This window comes from Talpa europaea (assembly GCF_964194135.1).
Source record: "Talpa europaea genome assembly, chromosome: 2".
In the NCBI taxonomy this organism is placed as follows: Eukaryota; Metazoa; Chordata; class Mammalia; order Eulipotyphla; family Talpidae; genus Talpa; species Talpa europaea.
In genome coordinates this window covers 23,860,566-23,880,903 of record NC_140068.1, presented here as the reverse complement: position 1 = coordinate 23,880,903, position 20,338 = coordinate 23,860,566, and the positions used below count along the sequence as shown (strand labels likewise).

The 20,338-nt window shown below is 40.9% G+C and overlaps 1 protein-coding gene across 1 annotated transcript in view; it reads right to left on the bottom strand.

Annotated features, from left to right (window-relative positions):
• SLC2A12 (solute carrier family 2 member 12) overlaps window positions 1–20,338 on the bottom strand; it is a gene marked incomplete at its 3' end in the record, with an annotated part of 60,577 nt that continues 40,239 nt past the window's right edge. The window contains exons 3-5 of the mRNA XM_084256234.1: window positions 14,129–14,251; window positions 10,759–10,891; window positions 1–154 (exon numbers count right to left, since the gene is read on the bottom strand). Coding sequence (XP_084112360.1) covers window positions 1–154; window positions 10,759–10,891; window positions 14,129–14,251 — 410 coding nt within the window. The remainder of the gene's footprint in view (window positions 155–10,758; window positions 10,892–14,128; window positions 14,252–20,338) is intronic.

The window sequence follows — 20,338 nt, the reverse complement described above, 5'->3', positions numbered from 1 at the left end:
TTAAGTCTCTGGAGAAAGCGGCCTCGGCTGTCCCCTACCACATAGCTTTTTACACTCCAAGAGCTGCTCTTGGGGATTTCTTTTTTGAAGTTGTTTTGGCACTAATTCCTCTTGGTGATGACTCATAAAGCAAATGTTGTTTTTCACATAGTTCCTGAAAGAGAAGGAGGCACTAATGAAAATGTCATTCTTAGTTTACAGTACTTAAAATATGCAGGCTAATGTTTTAAAAATCACCCCGGGGCTCTAAGTTTTTAGCTATGCACCTAAGAAATTTTTATTGCAGAGCTTTAGTGTGTGATGAAATTCAGAATACCACATAACTTTTGTCAGTTTCATGCAAAGAGTAAGGTGGCTGTCTTCTGACTTCAGGGAAAGATTCCAAGGATATTTATTATATAGACTAATGAAGGTATCATCCCAGATCCTCTCATATTTTTTCCAGTTCTCAAACTACCAACATGCCTATATTTTTATGCATATATTCTGTCTTGCATTATCCCCTCACTTCTGCATTAACAAATTATTTGCTACAGGATCGTTTCCATCAACATAAGGATAATGTTCAAGTATTTTACATTTTTAAAAAAAGACCACCTTTAAACCTCCATCCTCTTTCAAATATATCTTCCTATAATTTAGTCAGTTACTCCAGTAGCCATAATAGGCCTGGTTCTATGGTAGGAGCTGAGGAGAGAGCAGATTAAAATCACCTGCTTTCAGAAGCTTATATTTTAATAGAGGAAACAAGGATAAGCATAAGTTTTAAGCAGTAAAAGTGTGATTTCAACAACATAAGAAAAGACATGCTGATGGATACTCATGAGATTCCAGGTCCTGGAATGGCCTAAGATTTGTTGACATGCAGGTACATGAAGAAGTGGTCTGTAGTTTCAGAGTGATCAAAGGGTGAGTAGGCAACTGTGAGTGGAGCAGCAATTGGTAGGTAATAGAGTCTAGATATGAGCATCCTGTTTCCTCCCCTGAAAAGAGTAGACTAGCCCGTGTCCTCATGACCTTCCACTCTTGCGTCAGCTTTGCCCTCTCACTCCAGTGAACCAGTGGTCACCTCTCCTTCATGCTCCGGCTTGCAGCAGCATTCAACACCAGCTAGTCTTCCCTCCCTAGAGCATTCTATGGGCTTCAGCAATACCTTATCCCCCTGGCTTTCCTCATGTTGGCTTCTTTCAGCCCTTATTGATACTCTCCTCTGCTTAACCCTGAAGCAAGTGCTTTGTTTTGGGCCTCATTCCTTTCTCTCTATTCTGATCAGATGATTTTATCTGGTTCCATGGACTTATACCACTTGGAAGTGGATAACCCCCCAAATCTGACCCTAACCCTGCATGTCTCCAAAATTTTAGACTTAGCCATCTACCTAATGTCTAATGGGCATCTCAAAATTCATAAACCTAAAACTGTTACCTCCCCACCAGGAGACCTAGTCTCAGGCGCCCTTTACTCACCATCTAAGTTCTGGAACTGAATGTTCGTGTCATCCTGACTGACTTCGTTGTCTTACTTTCCTGTCCATTCTTTCCGCAATGAATTTCAGTTAGGTGCCAAGCCATTGTTTCAGGTGCTGAGAAACAGCAGTGAGCAAAACACAAAATTCCCTACCCTCCATGAGCTTATTAAATGTAGGTGAAGCGAGAATCAGGCAAAATATAGCAAATGTCAGCTTTAGTGAAAACTAAGGTAGGAGGATGGATGAAAAGTTTGTCATAATTGTAATCTAAATAGGTGACAGGAAAAATTCAAAAAAGGTAAAGCGGTGAGACAGATGGATATCTAGAGAAAGAGAATTCTAGAGCAGGGAAACAAGTGCCAAGGCCCTGATTTCTTGAGTGTTTCTGGTATGTCTGAGATACAACACAGAAGCCAAATGTGACTGCTAAAAGATGGAGAAGAGTAAGGCATGTAGGACCTTGCAGACCTCTGGAAGGCTTTTACTCAGAAGGGATCCTGGTTGCTGTGTTGGGAACAGATGAGAGGAATGAGAGTGGAAACGGAGCAAACTATCACAGTCATACAGGAGATGATGGCACCTCGGATCGGGGGCTGTGGGGGCGTGGTCAGGCTCTAGATATATTTTAAAGTAGGAACCAACACAATTTCCTGATAGACTGAATGTGGGGTGTGAGAAAGAGTCAGAAAAGGCTGTGGCCAGAGCAAAGAGCATAAAGTGCTATCAACTGAGGTGGCCAAGACTGACTGGAGTAGGCTTGGCAGTCACTGGGGTTCAACTTAGAACACGGTGAGTCGGAGACACTTGTTAGACATTTGAAATACGATGTAAAGCAAGCTTAAGTAGACAAGCTTTATACTTAGGAGACATTAAAGCTGGAGATGTAAATTGGAGACTCACTGGCAACATACACGTCATAAACGCCAGAGCTTTGAACTCAAGGAGCCAGCGCGTGTGATAGAGGAGTGGTCGGAGAATGCCCTGGGGCAGGCTGAGGAGGGGTGGCCAGTAGGGTAAGAGACAACCAGGAGGTGGGTACAGGAGGACAGTGGAGTGACTATTTCTGGAAGAAGGGCGCATGCTCACCTCAGCTATGTGCGGGGATAGTCACCAAAATAGCCACTAAGATGAGAGATGGGAACTGAACAGTGGGTTTTGCAACATGGAAGGATGTTAAGGAGAACAATTTCAGAGTAGTGGCCACAAAAGTCTCATTGGAACAGGCCCACGAGAGGACGAGAAGAGGCAGTGAGGACAGTGAATACTGCCCACTATTAAGGAGAACTTTGCCGTACCTGGTAACAGCAAAAACTAGAGAAGAAAAATGGGCTCAAAGACCTCTTTGGTTTTTGTTAAGATGGGAGGAAAAATCACACAGAAGGTTTCTATGCTGATGAGAAGTAGAAAACAAGTACAGGGCTTCCCTGGTGGCACAAGGGGTTAAGACGCAACCTATGAAGCTATCCGCAGCCACTGCAGCACAAGTTCAATCCCCAGCCAGGGAGCTACCCACATGGCGAAGCAGACCTCTCCTGTCTCACCCGCTGCTCCCCTCAGCAGTGTATTTCAGTCAGTCTGCCTGCTCTGTTCCCCACTCTGTCTCTGGTGAATCCTCTCACAGCCCCTCTGACCTGTATCCCAGTTCTTATATGTATAAATAAATAAATCTTTAAAAAAAAAACCCTAGAAATTACCTTAAAAAAAAAAAAAAAGAAAACCAGTAGAGGTAAAATATGGATGATATAGGAGTGAGTGGGGAGAGCTGGAGAATGTCCTGAAGAGGAGAATGCAAAGTGGTCGGTCTCACAAAGGAATGATGGAGTTAACAGGACCCAGAAGGGTGACTGTGTATTTGAATACAAATACTGATGTGTTGGGTTATGGGGAAGGTTGCAGAAGTGCCCCTTCTCACAGAAGTCAGAATCCAGACCGTCAGCAGGAGCGAGGAGGTGGGAAGGTTTTCAAGCAAAAAAGGTGATATAAGCAGTTGTCTAGAACAGAGGCAGGTAATGGATCAGGGACTCGTGTGATTGCCACTTGAGGTCAGTGGTCATGATTTAAAACGTGACCCAGAGCGGGGTTTGTGTGCTTTCACTGCCGCGTCCAGCTTTGTGACTGCAGACACTCACTTGGCGTGCCTTTAAATGTATATCAGATTATGTCACTCCCCTGCTTAAAATACTTCAGTGCTTCCCCTTGTACTTAGAATAAAATCCAAACTCACTCTGCAAAGTCCTACATACCAGTCTTTACTGACTTTCTAACTTAATCTTGAAGATTGCAACTTCCTGGCCTTTTTTTGGTTCCTGAAGCAGGTCCAGCATGCTCCTGGTTTACCTTTGCACTAGCTCTTCTCTCTGCCTGAATTCTGTATCCCCCTTGGCTTTGCAGGTTTGGCTCTTTATTACTGCCTAGGTCTTGTCTTAGAGGTTGTCATCTCTCTGAATAACCTTTTCAGGTCACCAGTGGGCAAAAGTAGCCCACAAAAAAATTATCCTATGAGTGTGATTTCCTTCTTGTGGAATTCTTCTCGCTGATTAATGTAGCTCCCAGAACAAGGGGTGGCACTTAATAGATATTTGTTGAATAAATGAATCTGGGTGAATGAATGAAGGGAATACCACATACAATTAATTGCAAAAATGAAAAATAAGCCTCAGAAGTAATATATTTACAAACCTTGTTGGATTTCTCTGTTTCCACTTAAGCTGGGGGAAAGAATAAGTCACAGTCACAGCTGAAATAGCAAATATGCCAAGCATCCCGTTTTGAGTTTGTGGCTGTCAGAGCGGAAGTTCAAAATAAAATTCTTGCAAAGTACTTATTGCGAAAATCTTTTGACCTCTCAGCTGCAACACTGAAGAATTTAACCTCAGAAGAATAGTGTTTTCTGAGCCATATAAGTCCCCCATTACTCAGCCACACTTTTGCTTTCAGTTAACTGCATCCACTGCAGTCCAAAGATACTGGTACAATAACAGTCACATAACTGTTATTACAGTGTATTGTTATAATTGTTCTATTTTATTATGTTATTGCGAATGTCTATGTGCCTCATACAAAAATTAAAATTGGTTATCAGCATGGGAGTCTGGTGGAGGATGAACGAAGCATACGTACATATGGAGGTGTGACATCATTCCCCAAATTATATATAGTTAGGCAAATGATATTTTTTACAAGTTAATAAAATCTGGGGGAAAAATAAATCCCATTCAAAATAATAATTAAACTATATCATGGATGTGTATGGATAGGAAAAAATCATAGTGTCATATATACAGTTTGCCACCACCCTCCGCAACAGGCTGTCCACTGAGGGTGTTGACACTTAAGGGGGTCCACTGTAAATGAAGCAACTCCAAATATGAGAGAGGACTACGCTGAGCAATGTGTTGTATAGGATTTGAAGTTAATTTGATGTTACAGTTTCTTTTTCAGGTCTTAGAAAAACTCCTAGGGAACTACACATTAGAACTATTTCCCTGGTGACAAAAATGGATTCATTGTTTCATTAACTCCTAAATTTGAAAAGACTCTCAGCCCAGTCTTAAGCTGCTCTTTAATTCCACCAGACTCACAAGTAGTGTCCTTTTCAGCCTTCAAGTTCACGTCTAAAAGTTCAGAGTTCACAGCTTCTTGTACTAGCAACTTCACTGACCTTTCAGCTGCCTCCCACATTGGCTTAGCTAGCTTGCAGAGTTTCCAATACTATTATTTTACTTATATTTTTGTCTCAGATATTTTTCTTCCAGGGAAGCTTGTTTAACACATATATATTTCATACATACTTGGATCAACTCACACAATTCTGCTTACCTTTTCATTTAAAAGCCTTTGCCAACCTGCAGCTCCAAACTAAGACAGACCCTGGCTCTCTGGTACTACACAAATAGGAGTTAGCCAAGTTTTCTGAAAGCAACTTTGTTTCCTTTCCACCCTCAGAAGTGGGCTTCCCACAGGGACACATCCCTCCTCCATATTGTTGCAACTCCATAAATGAGATTAAAATGCACAATTACTTAGCCATATCATCGTTCATAATTCTCTTCCCCAGTGGCTTTATCAATTTTTGTTCTTGCACACCACTTAGAACTCATGTAGTCTGTTCAGGGGTGAACAGAACTTTGCTTCTCTCTTACTGTAATTTTTAACTATCGTGGAGGGGTTTAGGTTAAAGTTTGAGTAATTGTATGATTCAAAAGTAACAGAAACGTGATTCTTTCAAACACATTTCATGATTTAGAGTTTTACTAATTTAGACAGATTCCTTCCCCACCCCATATCCTGAATAAATAGATTCAGTTGAATTTTAGTTACTCATATTTTTATATTCTTAGGAAATGTCTTATTCTGGAGGTCTGCTTGATGGAAAGAAAGTCCAATTTTTTTTAAATCTTGTTTCTTCAATTCAAATTTTCATTTGGTTTGCAGTTTGATTCTATTTGACAGCCTCCTATGAAAAAGACTTATTACCTTAACTCATACAGAACATTCCAGTTTCAAGTTAGACATGAAAATAAAAAAGGTACAAAAAGGAGTGATAATAGAGTAGGCCCTTAGTTTTCTTCAATTAATTACTTTCTCTCTACCTCAATTTTTATTTATTTATTTATTTATACAAGAACAGGGGTACAGGTCAGAGTTGCCGGAGGGTGAGAGAATTTACCAAAAAGAGCGGGGAGCAGAACAGGCAGGCTGACAAAGTTACTGCTGAGGGGAGCAGTGGGCCAGGCAGGAGAGGTCTGCCACGCCATGTGGGTTCCTCCCTGGCCAGCCGGAACTGAACCCGCACTGCAAAGGCTGCGGGCAGCTTCACAGCGCAGCACTCAATCCGCTGCGCAATCCGGGAGGCCCTACCTCAATTTTTTAGTTAGTATTGCTCACAAGAAATTTAACAAACTTACTTTTCAGGAATTTTGTTCCCAAGCTAGTAGATGGGTAGTTCAAAAGTACATCTAAATAAGGTAGATTTTGATAAAGCCAGTGATTATTAACATTGTTATTTTATTGAGGTAACACTTGTTTATAATATTGTATATGGTTTTGGGGAGTAGGTTCATACCTCCTATGATGTGTGTATCCATACTCCACCTACCACCAAAGCATCCAGAGTCCTTTACCAAAAATGATTGGGCCCCTCTTCCTTTTATCCCACCTCCAACTTCCCCCTCTAGTAGCCTCAATTCTGTAGTCAGATTTCTAGAGATAACACCTCACTCCTGCAAGAATGGCATATATATATATGTATGTGAGTATGTGTGTGTATATATATATACACACATATATATGCACACACACACAAAGTATGTGTGTGTATACAAAAAAAAAATACAAAACAATCTGTTGGCAAGGATATGGAAAAAATGGAACACTCATATACTGTTGGTAGAAATTCCAGTCCCTATGGAAAGCCAATGACTCAAACACCAGGGCCCCTCACTTGCATAGCCCCCTCCAAGACCTATGTAGTCATGTCTGATTTTCCATTCATAACTTGTATTATTTTTTCTTAAACCAGGTCCTCAAAAGCTTAGACTTCACAAAATGTGGCTCTACACCTACTTACATACTAATGTAAGGTAACACACCTACTCTTTCTCCTCCTCCAGGCTTACATCAATGAATGTCCCCAGTATATACTGAGTTATCCTCTTAAGTTGGAGAGAGATTCCAATTCCCTCTTTTCCCAAGTTGTACAGGTTCTATCCCTGCACCCCATCTGGCCTCGGTTTCCTGATTCCTGAAATAGACTCCTCCTAGATCTCCCTCATTCAACATCTCCCCATTCCATCGTCCATATCTTGTGTGAGTGTTTCTTTAAAAATTGGGTTAGGGCTTCCCCAGTGGCACAGCGGTTGAGCACTGGGTTGTGAAGCTGCCCGCAGCCTCTGCAGCACGGGTTCGATCCCCGGCCACGGGCGAGGGTCCCACATGGCGCGCAGACCTCTCCTGCTGCCCTCTGCTCTCCTCAGTGTGTTTCGTCAGTCTGCCTGTTCTGCTCTCCTCTCTGGCTCTGGTGAATTCTCTCACCCTCCCTTGCTTCTGACTGTACCCAGTGCTTGTATAAATAAAAAAATCTTAAAAAAATAAATAAAAATTGGGTTACTTTCCTTCTTGCCCTGTTGTTTTTCTAACACACCCCACTACCTTCAGGGTAAAATGTGAATTCTTTATGAGGCAGAAAAGATCCTTCTTCACTGCCCTCTGCCCTTTGTTCTGGGCTCATCTCTCTATCCCCAACTCAAAACCTGTCCTCCTCATAGCACACCAGTGAGTATTCTGGAGTCTGCTTGGTCTGCCTTTGCTGACTCCCACACAGTCCTGTTTGCCCAGATCACTCCTTCAAGATTCAGTCTGGTTTTTCTCTCTTTCAGGGAGCTTATAAATGAAATCTTCCCATCAACATGATTTTTCTTTGTGCTGTGTAACAAAGTGTATTGCTGTAGTGTGTTTTCTTGTCTGCCTCCTACAACAAAGAAGCTATGAATTCTTTGTCCCCTGGATCTTCAGTACTTTCCTAGGACAGTACTTGGTCCATAGTGAATGGCTGACCAAGAGTTGGACAGATAATGCCTGAAGTGGTGGTGAAGGGAGTGGTCTCATATTGCTTGAATGTCTCACTTACCCCTTCCTCCTCCGTTGCTTAGATTGTGTTAGACTATAGATTAAATCATATCCCATGACTCACAGATCCAAATCTGTACAGTTTATTCTGTGATCCCTGATGTGGGGTGTGGATTTTCCATCTTTGTGTGTAATCCCTATGTACAATAAATCAGCATTATTATCAAATTGAACTGTAGATTTTTAAAATCATCTAATAGGAATCAGTATTAATTTAGGCACTTCAGAGGCTACATAAGAAAAGATAGTGGGCGAAGACCATTGCTGGAAACCAAGTCTTTATAACCTAGTTAAGGCAGTAAAACCACAAGTATATTAGCTAAGGCAATATTGAAGAAAATGGAGTTAGAAAATACTGAGAAAAATGAGAAAAGAATGCTCTCTAGGGCTAGAATTACTCAGGACTTCAAGGAAGAGGGTTTGATTGACCCTAAGGCATGGGATATAAGTCTATAGATAACTATAAAGTAGAACTAGAAGGAGAAATAAGGAGGCAGGGGTCAGTGAGGTAGGAGGGAATCCACAGAAGAAGATTGTTTCATAGGAGCGAAAATGAATTTTAAGTGCCCATGGATGGATGACTTGATAAAAAAAAAAGATGTGGTATATAAACACAATGGAATACTTTAAAGCTATAATGAAAGATGAAATCTTGCCATTTGTGACAACACAGATGGAACCTGAGGGGACTATGCTTAGTGAAATAAGTCAGAAGAAGAAAAATACTGGATGATTTCACTCCTATGAAATATAAAGAAACAGACAAAATAAAACCAAAAACAAACTCTTTGGTTCTGACTACAGAGCTGAGGTTACCAGAGTGGGAGTAAGGGCAAAAACAAAGGATGGAGGGGATCTGATGGACTGTGGGGAGCGGGGGTTATTAGCACATTGGTGATGGAATTATATTAGCACATGATGCGGTAGCAAGCATTTGAGGATGTGAACCTGTACTCCTACAACATACAGTGTGTTGTAAACTAATGTCATTTCAATAAAAAATCAATAAAATGGTTAAAATAATTTTAGAAAGATTAAATGGGGTAGATTAAACATCCTTTTAAAATTCTTTGTCCTACATACTGTCAAGAGAGTAAGTCAATTTCTCTACCTCTTGAAACCTGGGATATATTTGTACTGGAGATAGAAAATGGCACATGTGGTATAGTGTGACTTCTAGAATGTAAACCTCATAAGGACGCTTTTAGGCCTTCCTGCCTAAGTGATATGCCTGCTGATGTAGCCACATGAGTGATCCAGGTGATGCCAGCAGAGCCCCCCACCCCAACAAGCCAATCAAAGAATCACAGAAGATAGCAAATTGCTATTTTAAACCACTGTGTTTGAGGATGACTTGTTCCACTGTTGTGATACAAGCTCCAGGGACGCATGAGCAGTGAAGGAACACCAGTAGATTGGAAGTGGAATCTGTCAGAAATGTTTCCAGTGTACAGATGGGTACACTCATTTATCAAGGTCTAGGGCTATGAATTATCTGAATTGTGTATTTGTAATTAATAGTCTTGTTCTGAGTCTGTGCTTGCCAAGAAACCCAATCGCTTGGCTTCCCCTCGCAAGACTCAAGCCAGGCAATGTGCTAGTGCAACTATGGGTACAACCAGCCTTCCTGACATATTTCTCTTTGTAAATGAATGTTTACTTTATTTTTTAAAACAGGGTCCCATCTCCATCAAAAATTGGTGCTGCAATTTAGTATTTATAACTTGAATTAAAAGAACATTTTTCTGTTTACTAAAGTGAAATGCTTTAAAGATGTAAGCCATTTAAATGTGTATAAAATAGGGGCCTCCCTGGTGGCACAAGGGGTTAAGGTGCAGCACTTTGAAGCTCTCTGCAGCCTCTGCAGCACGAGTTCAATCCCGGGCTGGCCAGGAAGCAACCCACTTGGCGCAGCAGATCTCTCCTGTCTTGCCCGCTGCTCCCCTCAGCAGCGTAGTTCAGTAGATCTGCCTGTTCTGCTCCCCACTCTGTCTCTGGTGACTCCTCTCACCCCCCGCACCTCTGGCCTGTGCTCCAGTTCTTGTATGCATAAATAAATAAATCCTTTTAAAAAATTAAAAGGGAGGCATTTTCTACAGTCTACTTCTAAGTTAAATTGTTTTGACTACCTCTCCAAGGGAAATTTATTTAACCAGTTTTCTAAATGCTTATTGATATAAGGAATGATCTTTCTTAAAATGACTTTGTGCCATATTTAGAATAATAGCAGATATTGAGGTCCAAGAGTTTCCCTGAGGATTTTAGCCTCCCCAGGTGGTTAGGGTCGAAAGAGACCTACAAGTAAGATGGAGATGGAAGGGCTGAAGTCCACAGGGTGTGATATTCCAGGATATACCCCAAACAGCCACCATAAGACAACCTTCTGTGTGGGGGAGCAAGAGAAATGGAAGAGTCTTCAATAATTATTGAAAAGACCTTCAAAAGCCTCACTTGTTATAAAGCACTGGTTATTCTACTCCTTGACTGAGTCACCCCAGTAAAACACATGCAAAGAAACTGGTTTATGCTTTGAGATATGGTTTCACACCAAAGGGAATGTCCTGAAATCATTTTATATATTATTATTCTTTAGTTCTATATATTGATACAAGCAGCATATGTGGCCAGAGTGCTGTTTCGAGAGCAAAGCATGGGATACTCACTGATTTGCAAGTTCCATGGATATTTGTTCTAAGGAGCATCCCTTTGTCTCAGGTATAAACAGAACAACAAAAGCCAGAGATGCCAGACTCATGATTGTGTAGATGAAACACACCCACGGCAGGCCAATGAGATCTATGAAGGACAAAAGACATTGGTTAGAATTGTATTTTGTGTTGCTTTGATCCTACATGTGGATAGTTGCTGCTCGGAACATATAAAAAAATATTTTTTCAAAAATACTGGCAGTGTCCAGAAAAATAGTAAGCACAAATTAGAAATTTAACCAGTCTCTGAAAACTCCCTTTTGCAAACAGCCTCAACTGTTTTTGGTGAAGCAGACCACAGTCTTGTAGCGATCACATTATAAACTTGACACCATCTTCTTGGTGAGCAAGTCTTTCTATTTCAAAGTGGCAATGGATGAACTCACTGCAAAAAGAAAACCTCAAATCACATCAGAGCATAAAAGCAGAATGTAAAGACTCCTCTCCACAATTTCTCTCTTGGGAATCACTATAGCAGTTTGATTTTTAGGTGGTGGACATTTTTAAAGACAATTTATACAGATGGACTTAATTTGGAATGAGTTCCCCTTCTTTACTCGGCATGAATGAAATGTTTCATGTTGGCAATATTTTTTCATTCCAGTAGCTGGCAGTGTATTTGTAATGCCTCTTTCTGGGTTCAGAAAAAAAAAGGGGGGGAGTAATGATTCTAATGAAAGGCATGAACTTGCTAAGATGCATCTACAAGGATCCTCAGGGTTTTTATGGAGTTCACCTGCCAACCTAGCTTTTCCACTGACCACTTCCTGTCAAAGGAACAGTCCCTCTGTAGTTCCTCACCAAGTTCAAGGTCCATTAACCCATGCATAAACAGAACAACAAAAGGTCCCCCAATGCAATGGAGCCAACAACCACTTATCTGGTGCTGCTGCTCCTGGCTCAGCAGAAGAAAGTTCATTGTGGTGGGGAGTAGCAAGAAGGAAGCTGACTCAGAAAATAGGCTCAGACCAGCCACAGACTGAAACAGTACAGATAACCCGTAACAGCCCAAGTCACAAATCACCATTAGCTAGACACAAATCATGAAACTGACCAAGCAGTCATATACTGAGGCAGTTTTGTCAACGCAATGTGGAAAGAGTTAAGCAAATTAAGGATTTGTCCATCAATTGTGCTGAGGAGGGGAGAAGTAGGAGGCAGGAACAGCTCTGCAGTTTTGGCAATTTTAATTAAAGTCTGATCTCTCTGTGCTTTGCTTGCACAGGGTTTTGTTAAAGTGTTTAATAAAGTGCTTGTAGAATTGGTCCTTCTTTCTCTCTGGGGCATAAAATACAAATTTAGAATGTGAAAAAAAAATACAAAGTTCATCTCATCAAACCCATAACCTGTGCTGTTTGATTACTTTCAGTAATGAGGAGCTCACCACTTTACAAAGACTTGTTGCACTTGAGCCAGCCGGCTGCGCTATAAAGGGGTTACTTACTATGATACTATCATTTATAAAATATAAGTAGTTGGTTATTCAAATGACCAAAGGGTATTTATCATACATATTTGGTCTTCATCATAGTTCCTGGCTCACAGCTCTTAAAAGCCTGGGAATTTCCTAAGTGTTGAGAATAATAAAGACTTCCCTTGTTAAAGATGTGAGTTTTGGAGAAGCAGGTAAGGATGGAAACTTTTCTAGGAGAAACACCCTTGTGACAAAAGGTTGGAAATTCCAGTCATACTGGAAAACCGCTGGGAAGCAAGAGTGGCTGGAGCTAGAGTTCAACTGCCAAAGGCCAATGAATTCATCAACCATGCCCATGTAAGGAGAGTGGTTCAGAGAGTTTCCAGATCCAGGAACCAGAACACTTTGTATCCCTGTGCTGGACCCCAAGCTCCACAGGACAGAAGTGCCTTTGTTTGGGACCTGGCACTGTGTCTCTTCATCTGGCTACCGATTTGTGTCCTTTGTAATAAGTTGGTGATCGAGTGAGTAAATGTGTTTCCTGAGTTCTATGAGCCACACTAGCAAATTAGTCAAACCTCAGTAGGAGCCTGTGGGAGCCTCTGATTTATATCCAGTAGGTGAGAAGTACAGGTAATAATCCAACTTGAAGCTGGCACCTGATGTCTGAGGAGGTGGGAGGGTCATGAAAACCTCCGGACTGTAGCCAATTGACCAGATACTCAGGTAGCAGACTGGGCTTGTCACTGGTGTCTGAGGTGGAAGATGGCCTGGGGCAACTGAGCCCTTCAACTGTGGGACCTGACTCTCTCCAGGTAGACAGAATCAAAACTGAGTGGCCTTCTCCGACATCCCCCTAGTGTCTGAGAAGTGCTTGTTGGTGTGCGGAAGTTTCCATACACGCCCATGTTGCAACTGGATCCAGGAAACCCATCTACTTCTCCAGCCTCCACATCTAAATAGCAATTTACAGAAAACACAAAAGACCAAAGGTCATGCAGCATTACCAAATTAGCAAAACCAACCTAGGGAAAATTCTGTGAAACAAATGATGTGGTTTTCTTTGTTAAAAATATAAGATCTAGAGGTGAGGGAGGAAAAATGGAGCCAAAACCTAAAAATTATGAGAAATATCACTCTATTGTAAAAGATACATTGAGATGGTGATTCAAGCAAAGTATAAAAATAATTATAAAACAATTTGAAGAACACTGGCTATTTAACACCAGGTGATTGTTATCAGTATCTCTAATCTGATAGTGATGTTTTGGTCCTATTTTAAAAATGTTTTTCGTTTTCAGGGGATCTTGCTGAAATTTTACAGACTACATGGCATTCTATCTGAGTTATCATTCAAAATAAGGGAGGGGTGGGGAGAGCAGGTCCGATTACAAATGAATTCAGATTAGTAACTGTAACGCAACCAACCCATACCAGGTAGGTTCATTAACAGTACTAGCAGGCCTGTTGTCTTCATGCTCTCGGCCTTCTGTAGCCGCCGTACTCAGTTGCGCTCTGTCACTCTCCTGCGCACGCTCCACTGCACTCCTCCATCCTCGGCACCGCACCACCACACTGCACTCTGCTGCGCCACCCTTATAAACCCAGTCTCTCAGCCCAGGTGTACCCACCTACGCATGCCCACACCTTGCTACAGGTGTCTGCCATCAGGCACACATTCAGGGCTGCAAGCATCCACCATTAAGCCCAATGGTGGGAGGGCAGAAAAGCCTGATACTTTACCTACCCTACAGTAACTATTTAAGTTGGGTAGTGAGTTCATACACGTTCGCTTTACTTTTTGAGAATGTTTGAAATGTCCACAATAAAGTGTTTTTTTAGGCGCCAGTACTTCCCTAACGTCTGCCCTAAGAGCACCAAAGGCATAAGAGGACAGCAAAGATTGCTTACCGGTCACAGTCAAAAACGTCAGAGAGATGAGCAGGTTGATGCCCCAGTTCATGCTGGAAGTCAACGCCATGGCTCGCCCTCGGATTCCACCCGGAAAAATCTCACTGAGCACCAACCAGGGCACTAGCAGAAAGGGAACAGTGGTGGAAAACAGCAAAATTATAAAACAAACAAAAAAATCCTTGAAACTGAGGGCCAGCCCACTCGTCGTTCACCTCATCCCCCCTCATCCTGCACGATTTGTGGTTGGCAGGCTCGGTTGTCCTTCCTCAGCAGGAGGGGAAAGGGATGTGCTTTCCCCTCACCTGATCAGGAGAAACACTGAGAGTTTGACCATGGCCGAGGGGACTAGAGGAAGGACATAAAACCCTGGTATGTGACACCAGGCAGCAATGAGAGAGCAGGCTTTGGATATCCACCAAGCATGGGCACCCCAGTGCCCAGTTCTACCTGCCAGAGAACTGGGCCTTTTCCTCTAATCAGCATTGGCCCTGACCTTGTAGAAGTCCAACATCACAGCTGATGAGGGAGTAGGCAATGGAGCGAGAAGGGTGGGTGGAAGGAAGCCAGCTACTCTCACCTCTTCCACTCAGCCTTTTTGGCCTTGGGCAAGCTGAGTGGAGAGAAGTTCTAAATGAAACAGAGTTCCAAGATTTGATGATTATACCAGACTAAACATCTGAATTTCTGAGTGGAGACTTCTTGGCACTAAAACTGATCAGAGCACTTTTTATTATCTGAGAGTGACAGGGACCATTATGGAACCTGTCTGATGGGATTAGCAAGGGCAATAGAGGAACAAATTAACTTGTCTTCTGCTCACAGCCTATCAAGCCCAGTTTGTCTAATGAAGTAGCTATGAGTTCATCACTGGGACGAGCACTTCACAAACATGATCTCATTGGATCCTTGCAAAATCCCTACAAGATAAGAATTATCTTCTCCAAAAGAGAAGAGCTTAGAAACAGCATATTTGTTAGAATTCTCAGAAGAGAATTTGCCTAATTTCTCACACAAGGAACTGAGGCTTAAAGGACTTAATAATTTATGAGGTCACAGAGCTCACGGCCAATGTGGCACTGAGACTTTGTAACTCGTGGTTTTTAAACATGGTGCTCTCTTTACAATGGTTCAATAAATGTTTGTTAATCAATAAATAAATGTGGAATATAAGCACCTTTGATTCCATGCAAAAACTTAAGTTGCTTCAGTCTTGGCTCACTGCTGGCTAAGGATTCCTGTGTTGGAAAGTGAGCTTTTATACCCAGATCAGCTGCACCATCCTAGCCCAGAGGAGATGGTGCGAAAAGAAGGAAGAAACTAGGAGACACCCCACTTGGACAGAATGGGATTATCCACTCTGCTCTAATTTTACAATTCGCCACTCAGAATAAGATCATGCTCTACAGAGGGCACAGAGTAAATTTGCTGTTTTTTTTAAAATAAAATAAATTGAGTTATAGTATCCAGGGAGATGGAAAAACTTTTTCTTGATTATCTTCTCCAAGTGAATCTATATAAAGGGTTACCATTAGATCATGGAAGACAATTGTAACAAAAGGAATGTGCTTCTTATTGTTCAACCTAACAGGGAATTTAAAAACAAAATTCCATTGCCCTCTCCACTTCCTGCTCCAAAAGACTTTCACTAGGTTCTTGCAGATTATATCATAGGTGAAATTATTTTTCACTTAATGTTATAAGTACAATGCTCAGGGAACCTTGTTTTGAGCTTTGCAATCTGGAGATCTGGCTACAAGTAGAAAGACCACTACATAATCCTGCCTGAAGGAGCCTTTGTAAAAACCTATCTTTGGACAAATACAAGATAAAATAATAAAAATACAATTTTTGGAAACTAAACAATCCATGCCACATACCTATCTTCCTGTGCCCCCTCCTGAGGAGTAGGTTGGGGAAGGAACACTCTATCATTTACTTTTAATAGAGGAGTTAGCACAGGTTTTCTCTATCTACTTGCATCCCTACCTCATCACCTCTGAAACCTTCTTCCTCCCCTTTCCACCTTTCATCATAATGGCCTCTTGAATTATTTGGTGAGGGTTGGATTATCATGTTGGCCTCAGATGAGAATGAGCTGATCCTACTGCTATAAAAAGTTACGGATCTCGGACCTCCCCAGTGGCGCAGCGGTTGAGCTCTGGGTTGCGAAGCTGCCCGCAGCCTCTGCAGTGCCGGTTTGATCCCTGGCTGCTCCCCGGCCACCGGAGGAGGGTCCCGCATGGCGCGCAGACCTCTCCTGCCGCCCGGTGCTCCCCTCAGCAGTGTACTTCGGTCCTTCTGCCTGCTCTGCTCCCCGCCCTGGCTCCGGTGAATTCTCTCACCCTCCCGCGTTTCTGACTGTATCCAGTGCTTGTATAAACAAAACAAACAAACAAATAAATAAATAAAACATGAAAAAAAAAAAAGTCACGGATCTCGCCAACAAAAAGACAGGAAAGTTGCTCAAAGCTCTAGTTATAAATGCTCAGTCTGAATTGCCAAGTTTGCCTAAAAGAACCCAAGATCTATACTGCAGCCTGTCCTAGGTGTGCATTCAGTACAGCAGAGGAGTCAAGTCTTTGGGGGCAGTTTAACCAGTTAGTGAGCAATAAACCGAATACTGAAAAAGAGACTTTACTTTCCCAATTCCTGCTGGGAACTTGTTGTCAGACGATCCCTGCACTTGACATTTCAAAAACCAATGTAACATTGCTGAAAGGTTCCACATCTTTTTTGATCTAATGGAAAGACTGCAAGAATTGATGCCTTGGTTTGGCTACTTATGACAAATTAAATGTTGCAGTGATTGCCAAGTGTTTTGACAAAGGTGGTTCAACTTCCCAAATGGAACCTCAAATCAAAAATAAGGAGAATATTATATTACCCATGATTTCAAAACCATAAAAATCACAGATTTTCAGAGAATGATATAAAAGTTTGAGAGGGGCCTCCCTGGTGGTACAGGCGGTTAAGCGCAGTGCTGTGAAGCTGTCTGCAGCGTGTGTTCGATGCCAGCCAGCTGTGGAGCTACCCACATGGAGCAGCAGACCTCTCCTGTCTCGCCCGCTGCTCCCCTCAGCAGTGTAGTTCAGTAGATCTGCCTGTTCTGCTCCCCACTCTGTCTCTGGTGAATCCTCTCACCCCCCACACCTCTGGCCTGTACCCTGGTTCTTGTATGCATGAATAAATAAATCTTTAAAAATAAATAAAAGTCTGATAGTGGTGCTTGCAGCAAGATGGAATTTATAAAAAGGTAAGTATCCCCCCATAACAGACTTAGGAGCAAAATGGTACCAGAATCTTATAGACAACCATATTCCATGGGAATGAGCTATAAAAGCACAAAGCAGAAGGAATGGAAAAATGTCTATTTCAGTTCACAAGAGCACAGAGGTATAGATCATCACATGAGGATTTAATATGTTAATGTTGATAATAACAGGTCGAAGTATTCTTAAAATCACTATTTTTTTCCAATGAAATGACTTAATTTCTCCCCAACAAAAATAAAATTACTGCCACATGCTGCAGTGAAGGAGTGGTAGACTTTTCTGGGCATCCTTGTCATCTCCTACCATGATGGGCTCATAGGGGAGCTTTTGTGCGATTTGCTCATGAGGCATCCACAGAGTATTCGGAGTCACAGTGAGCTCTTCTACAGTAAGTGTGACTGCTGTGGCTTAGCAGGCTCTGAAACATTCTACCTTGACCCCTGTTATTCCACCATTAACCCCATCATTCCAGGACTACCGCAGCAAGTTGTACCCCTATAAATATTAGAGTCTGCAGAGGTCTTTACATCTTCTTTACAAGGATTATAGACATTTTGCACTTGCTGAGAGATCATATCTAGATATTGGAATTCCTGTTTTGAATGGTATTAATCATGATTCCCCCTTTGTACCTGTGTGATCCAAGTGAAATAGCCAAACAGTTTATGCAGCACACAGTGTCATAAAAAGGCCACACAGGGCAAATATGTTGGAGTGTCTCTGTGCAGTGGAAGACATGGACTTGGGCTAATAGGGACAATTGATGGAGATGACTTAACCCTGCACAAATAAGCTGCCACACTTATATCTCCTCCCTCCTTAATATTTCTACCACTGCTGCAGCTTTTTCCACTGAAGCTGTCATTTTAAATTTCCCAGTGATTTCAGATTTAAACCCTGTGGCTCTCCAAGCACCCATTCTGTTTGGCTTGCGCTCTTCCCAAATCTGTTTGGCGTGTTAACCCAATGTTTGAAAGACACATGGAGGTCTTGAAACTTTTTACAGAGAAAGCTTAGCAACTTTGGAGGAAGCTCTGCACTTGTTTAGCCAAGGAACCAGTGTCCTATGCTTTGTAGGAATGAAGCCAAATCCTATGGTTTTATTGCCTTGGCAAGCAACATGCAGCATACCTAGCTCTCGGACTCAGAGATACTAAAATGTGGATTTGATAGAGAATATGTGCATTGCCTTCCAACCAGATGTTTAAATTCTGGACTCATAAGTTCTCCAAGTGAAAATATTCTTCTTTTCAAAAAAGTTACTGATCCACAGGCTACTATCTCAAACATCAGGATTGAAGTAGTAGCTGTAATTTGTTTTTATTTTTATCTATGGCAACTCACTTCTTCTAGTTTCTAGGAGTTCTGCTCATCTTGGTCTCTTCTAAAATAAACACTTTATTCAAAAATATAATCTTGGATTTCTTAAAAAGCAATAAAATAAAAACCTCAATATTCCCCAATATTTGTGCCTTAATTATTTCTAGGCAAAACTACCTGAAATGATTAAAAATATATATATATATATATATATATATATTTTAGGGGACTACATGGAATGCCCCTCAATAAAAAAATGCCAGAATTGGTTAAATGCCAGAATCCTTTTGTGAAGAGCAGGTATCATTTGGGAATAGAAGTGTGACTGATATTCAAACTTTCTATCTGTGCAGTCTTTAAAATAATTAGGAAAAAAAACCCTTTCTTTCCTCTGTAAGTCAACATCTAACATTTCTTCACCATGAATTTAAATGATAGCATAAATGCAATTTCTATTGTATTATAAACTATTAACATTTAAATACATCACTCTTTTAAGTCTTCCCAATGGAATTTAAGCAACATATGAATATGATACCCATCATTCATTAAAAAATATAGGAATAAGGTTTTTAACATAAATATTGTGTTCTTTTTCATTCATTCTTTCCTTTAAACTTAGTATTTTAACTTACTGGAATGCATTTTTAAACTTGAAAGACATTTATTGATTCCCCACCACACTTCTCTGGGGAAAAAAATGACAAATTAAAATTTAAGCTTTCTTCTTATAGCCTCTAAATATTTTTTCTGTTATTAACACGATAGTTTGTATGAAAATGATCAAAACTATAGACTCATATCAAGTTTGTAGAAATAAATGTTAAAAGTGAAATTGATTGGTAATACCTTGCTTAATGAAATGACTGGGAAATTTTTTCTTTATTATCAGTGGGTGAATGGTACTTATTTCTAGGATTACATCAGGCAATTCTACTTTTTCAATGACTGAAATTTATAGTTTTTAAGGATAATGAAAGTAGAGAGAGAATTGAAGAAATTTTATAATAGCAGTGTCACTCAATCCTTTAAATTAACAAAAGCTATTTGAAATGCTGTTATCAGCTGGTAACTCCTTATATTATCCTCCACTTTTGCTGAAAGGGAATTGTTGGCAATATCTTGTCTTTTGAAAGGATTATTATGCAACCACTACAATCATTTTTCCATACCACACCTACACCAATATTTCTAATTGTCTTTTTGACTGGTATTCCTAAGGTTTTTCTATTTTAGAGTATGTATCATCGTAAGATTTCTCACTGATAACGGCATGCATTCATTTTAGTGGGGCCACAGTTATTGCTAAGGAGGTGGAGAAGGAGAATTTTGAAAAATGGACTTTTTCTAAAAATCAAGAATTGGATTTCGTCAGGTGTCTCATTGAAGGGGCACCCTGGAAAGTGAAACTCTGGAGAGCGCATATCTCAATTTTCAGACTCCTGAACAGAGTTCAAAATCCAAAACAAACAAGAAAGCACTACAAGAAAATAGTATTTTCTGGTTTAAACTGTAACTTGAATATGATGCCATGCTTCAGATACAATATTTTATGTTGTACTTTTTTCTTGATTTTTGTTTTAGACTTTAATAGAAAAGTATCAGAATTTTTAAT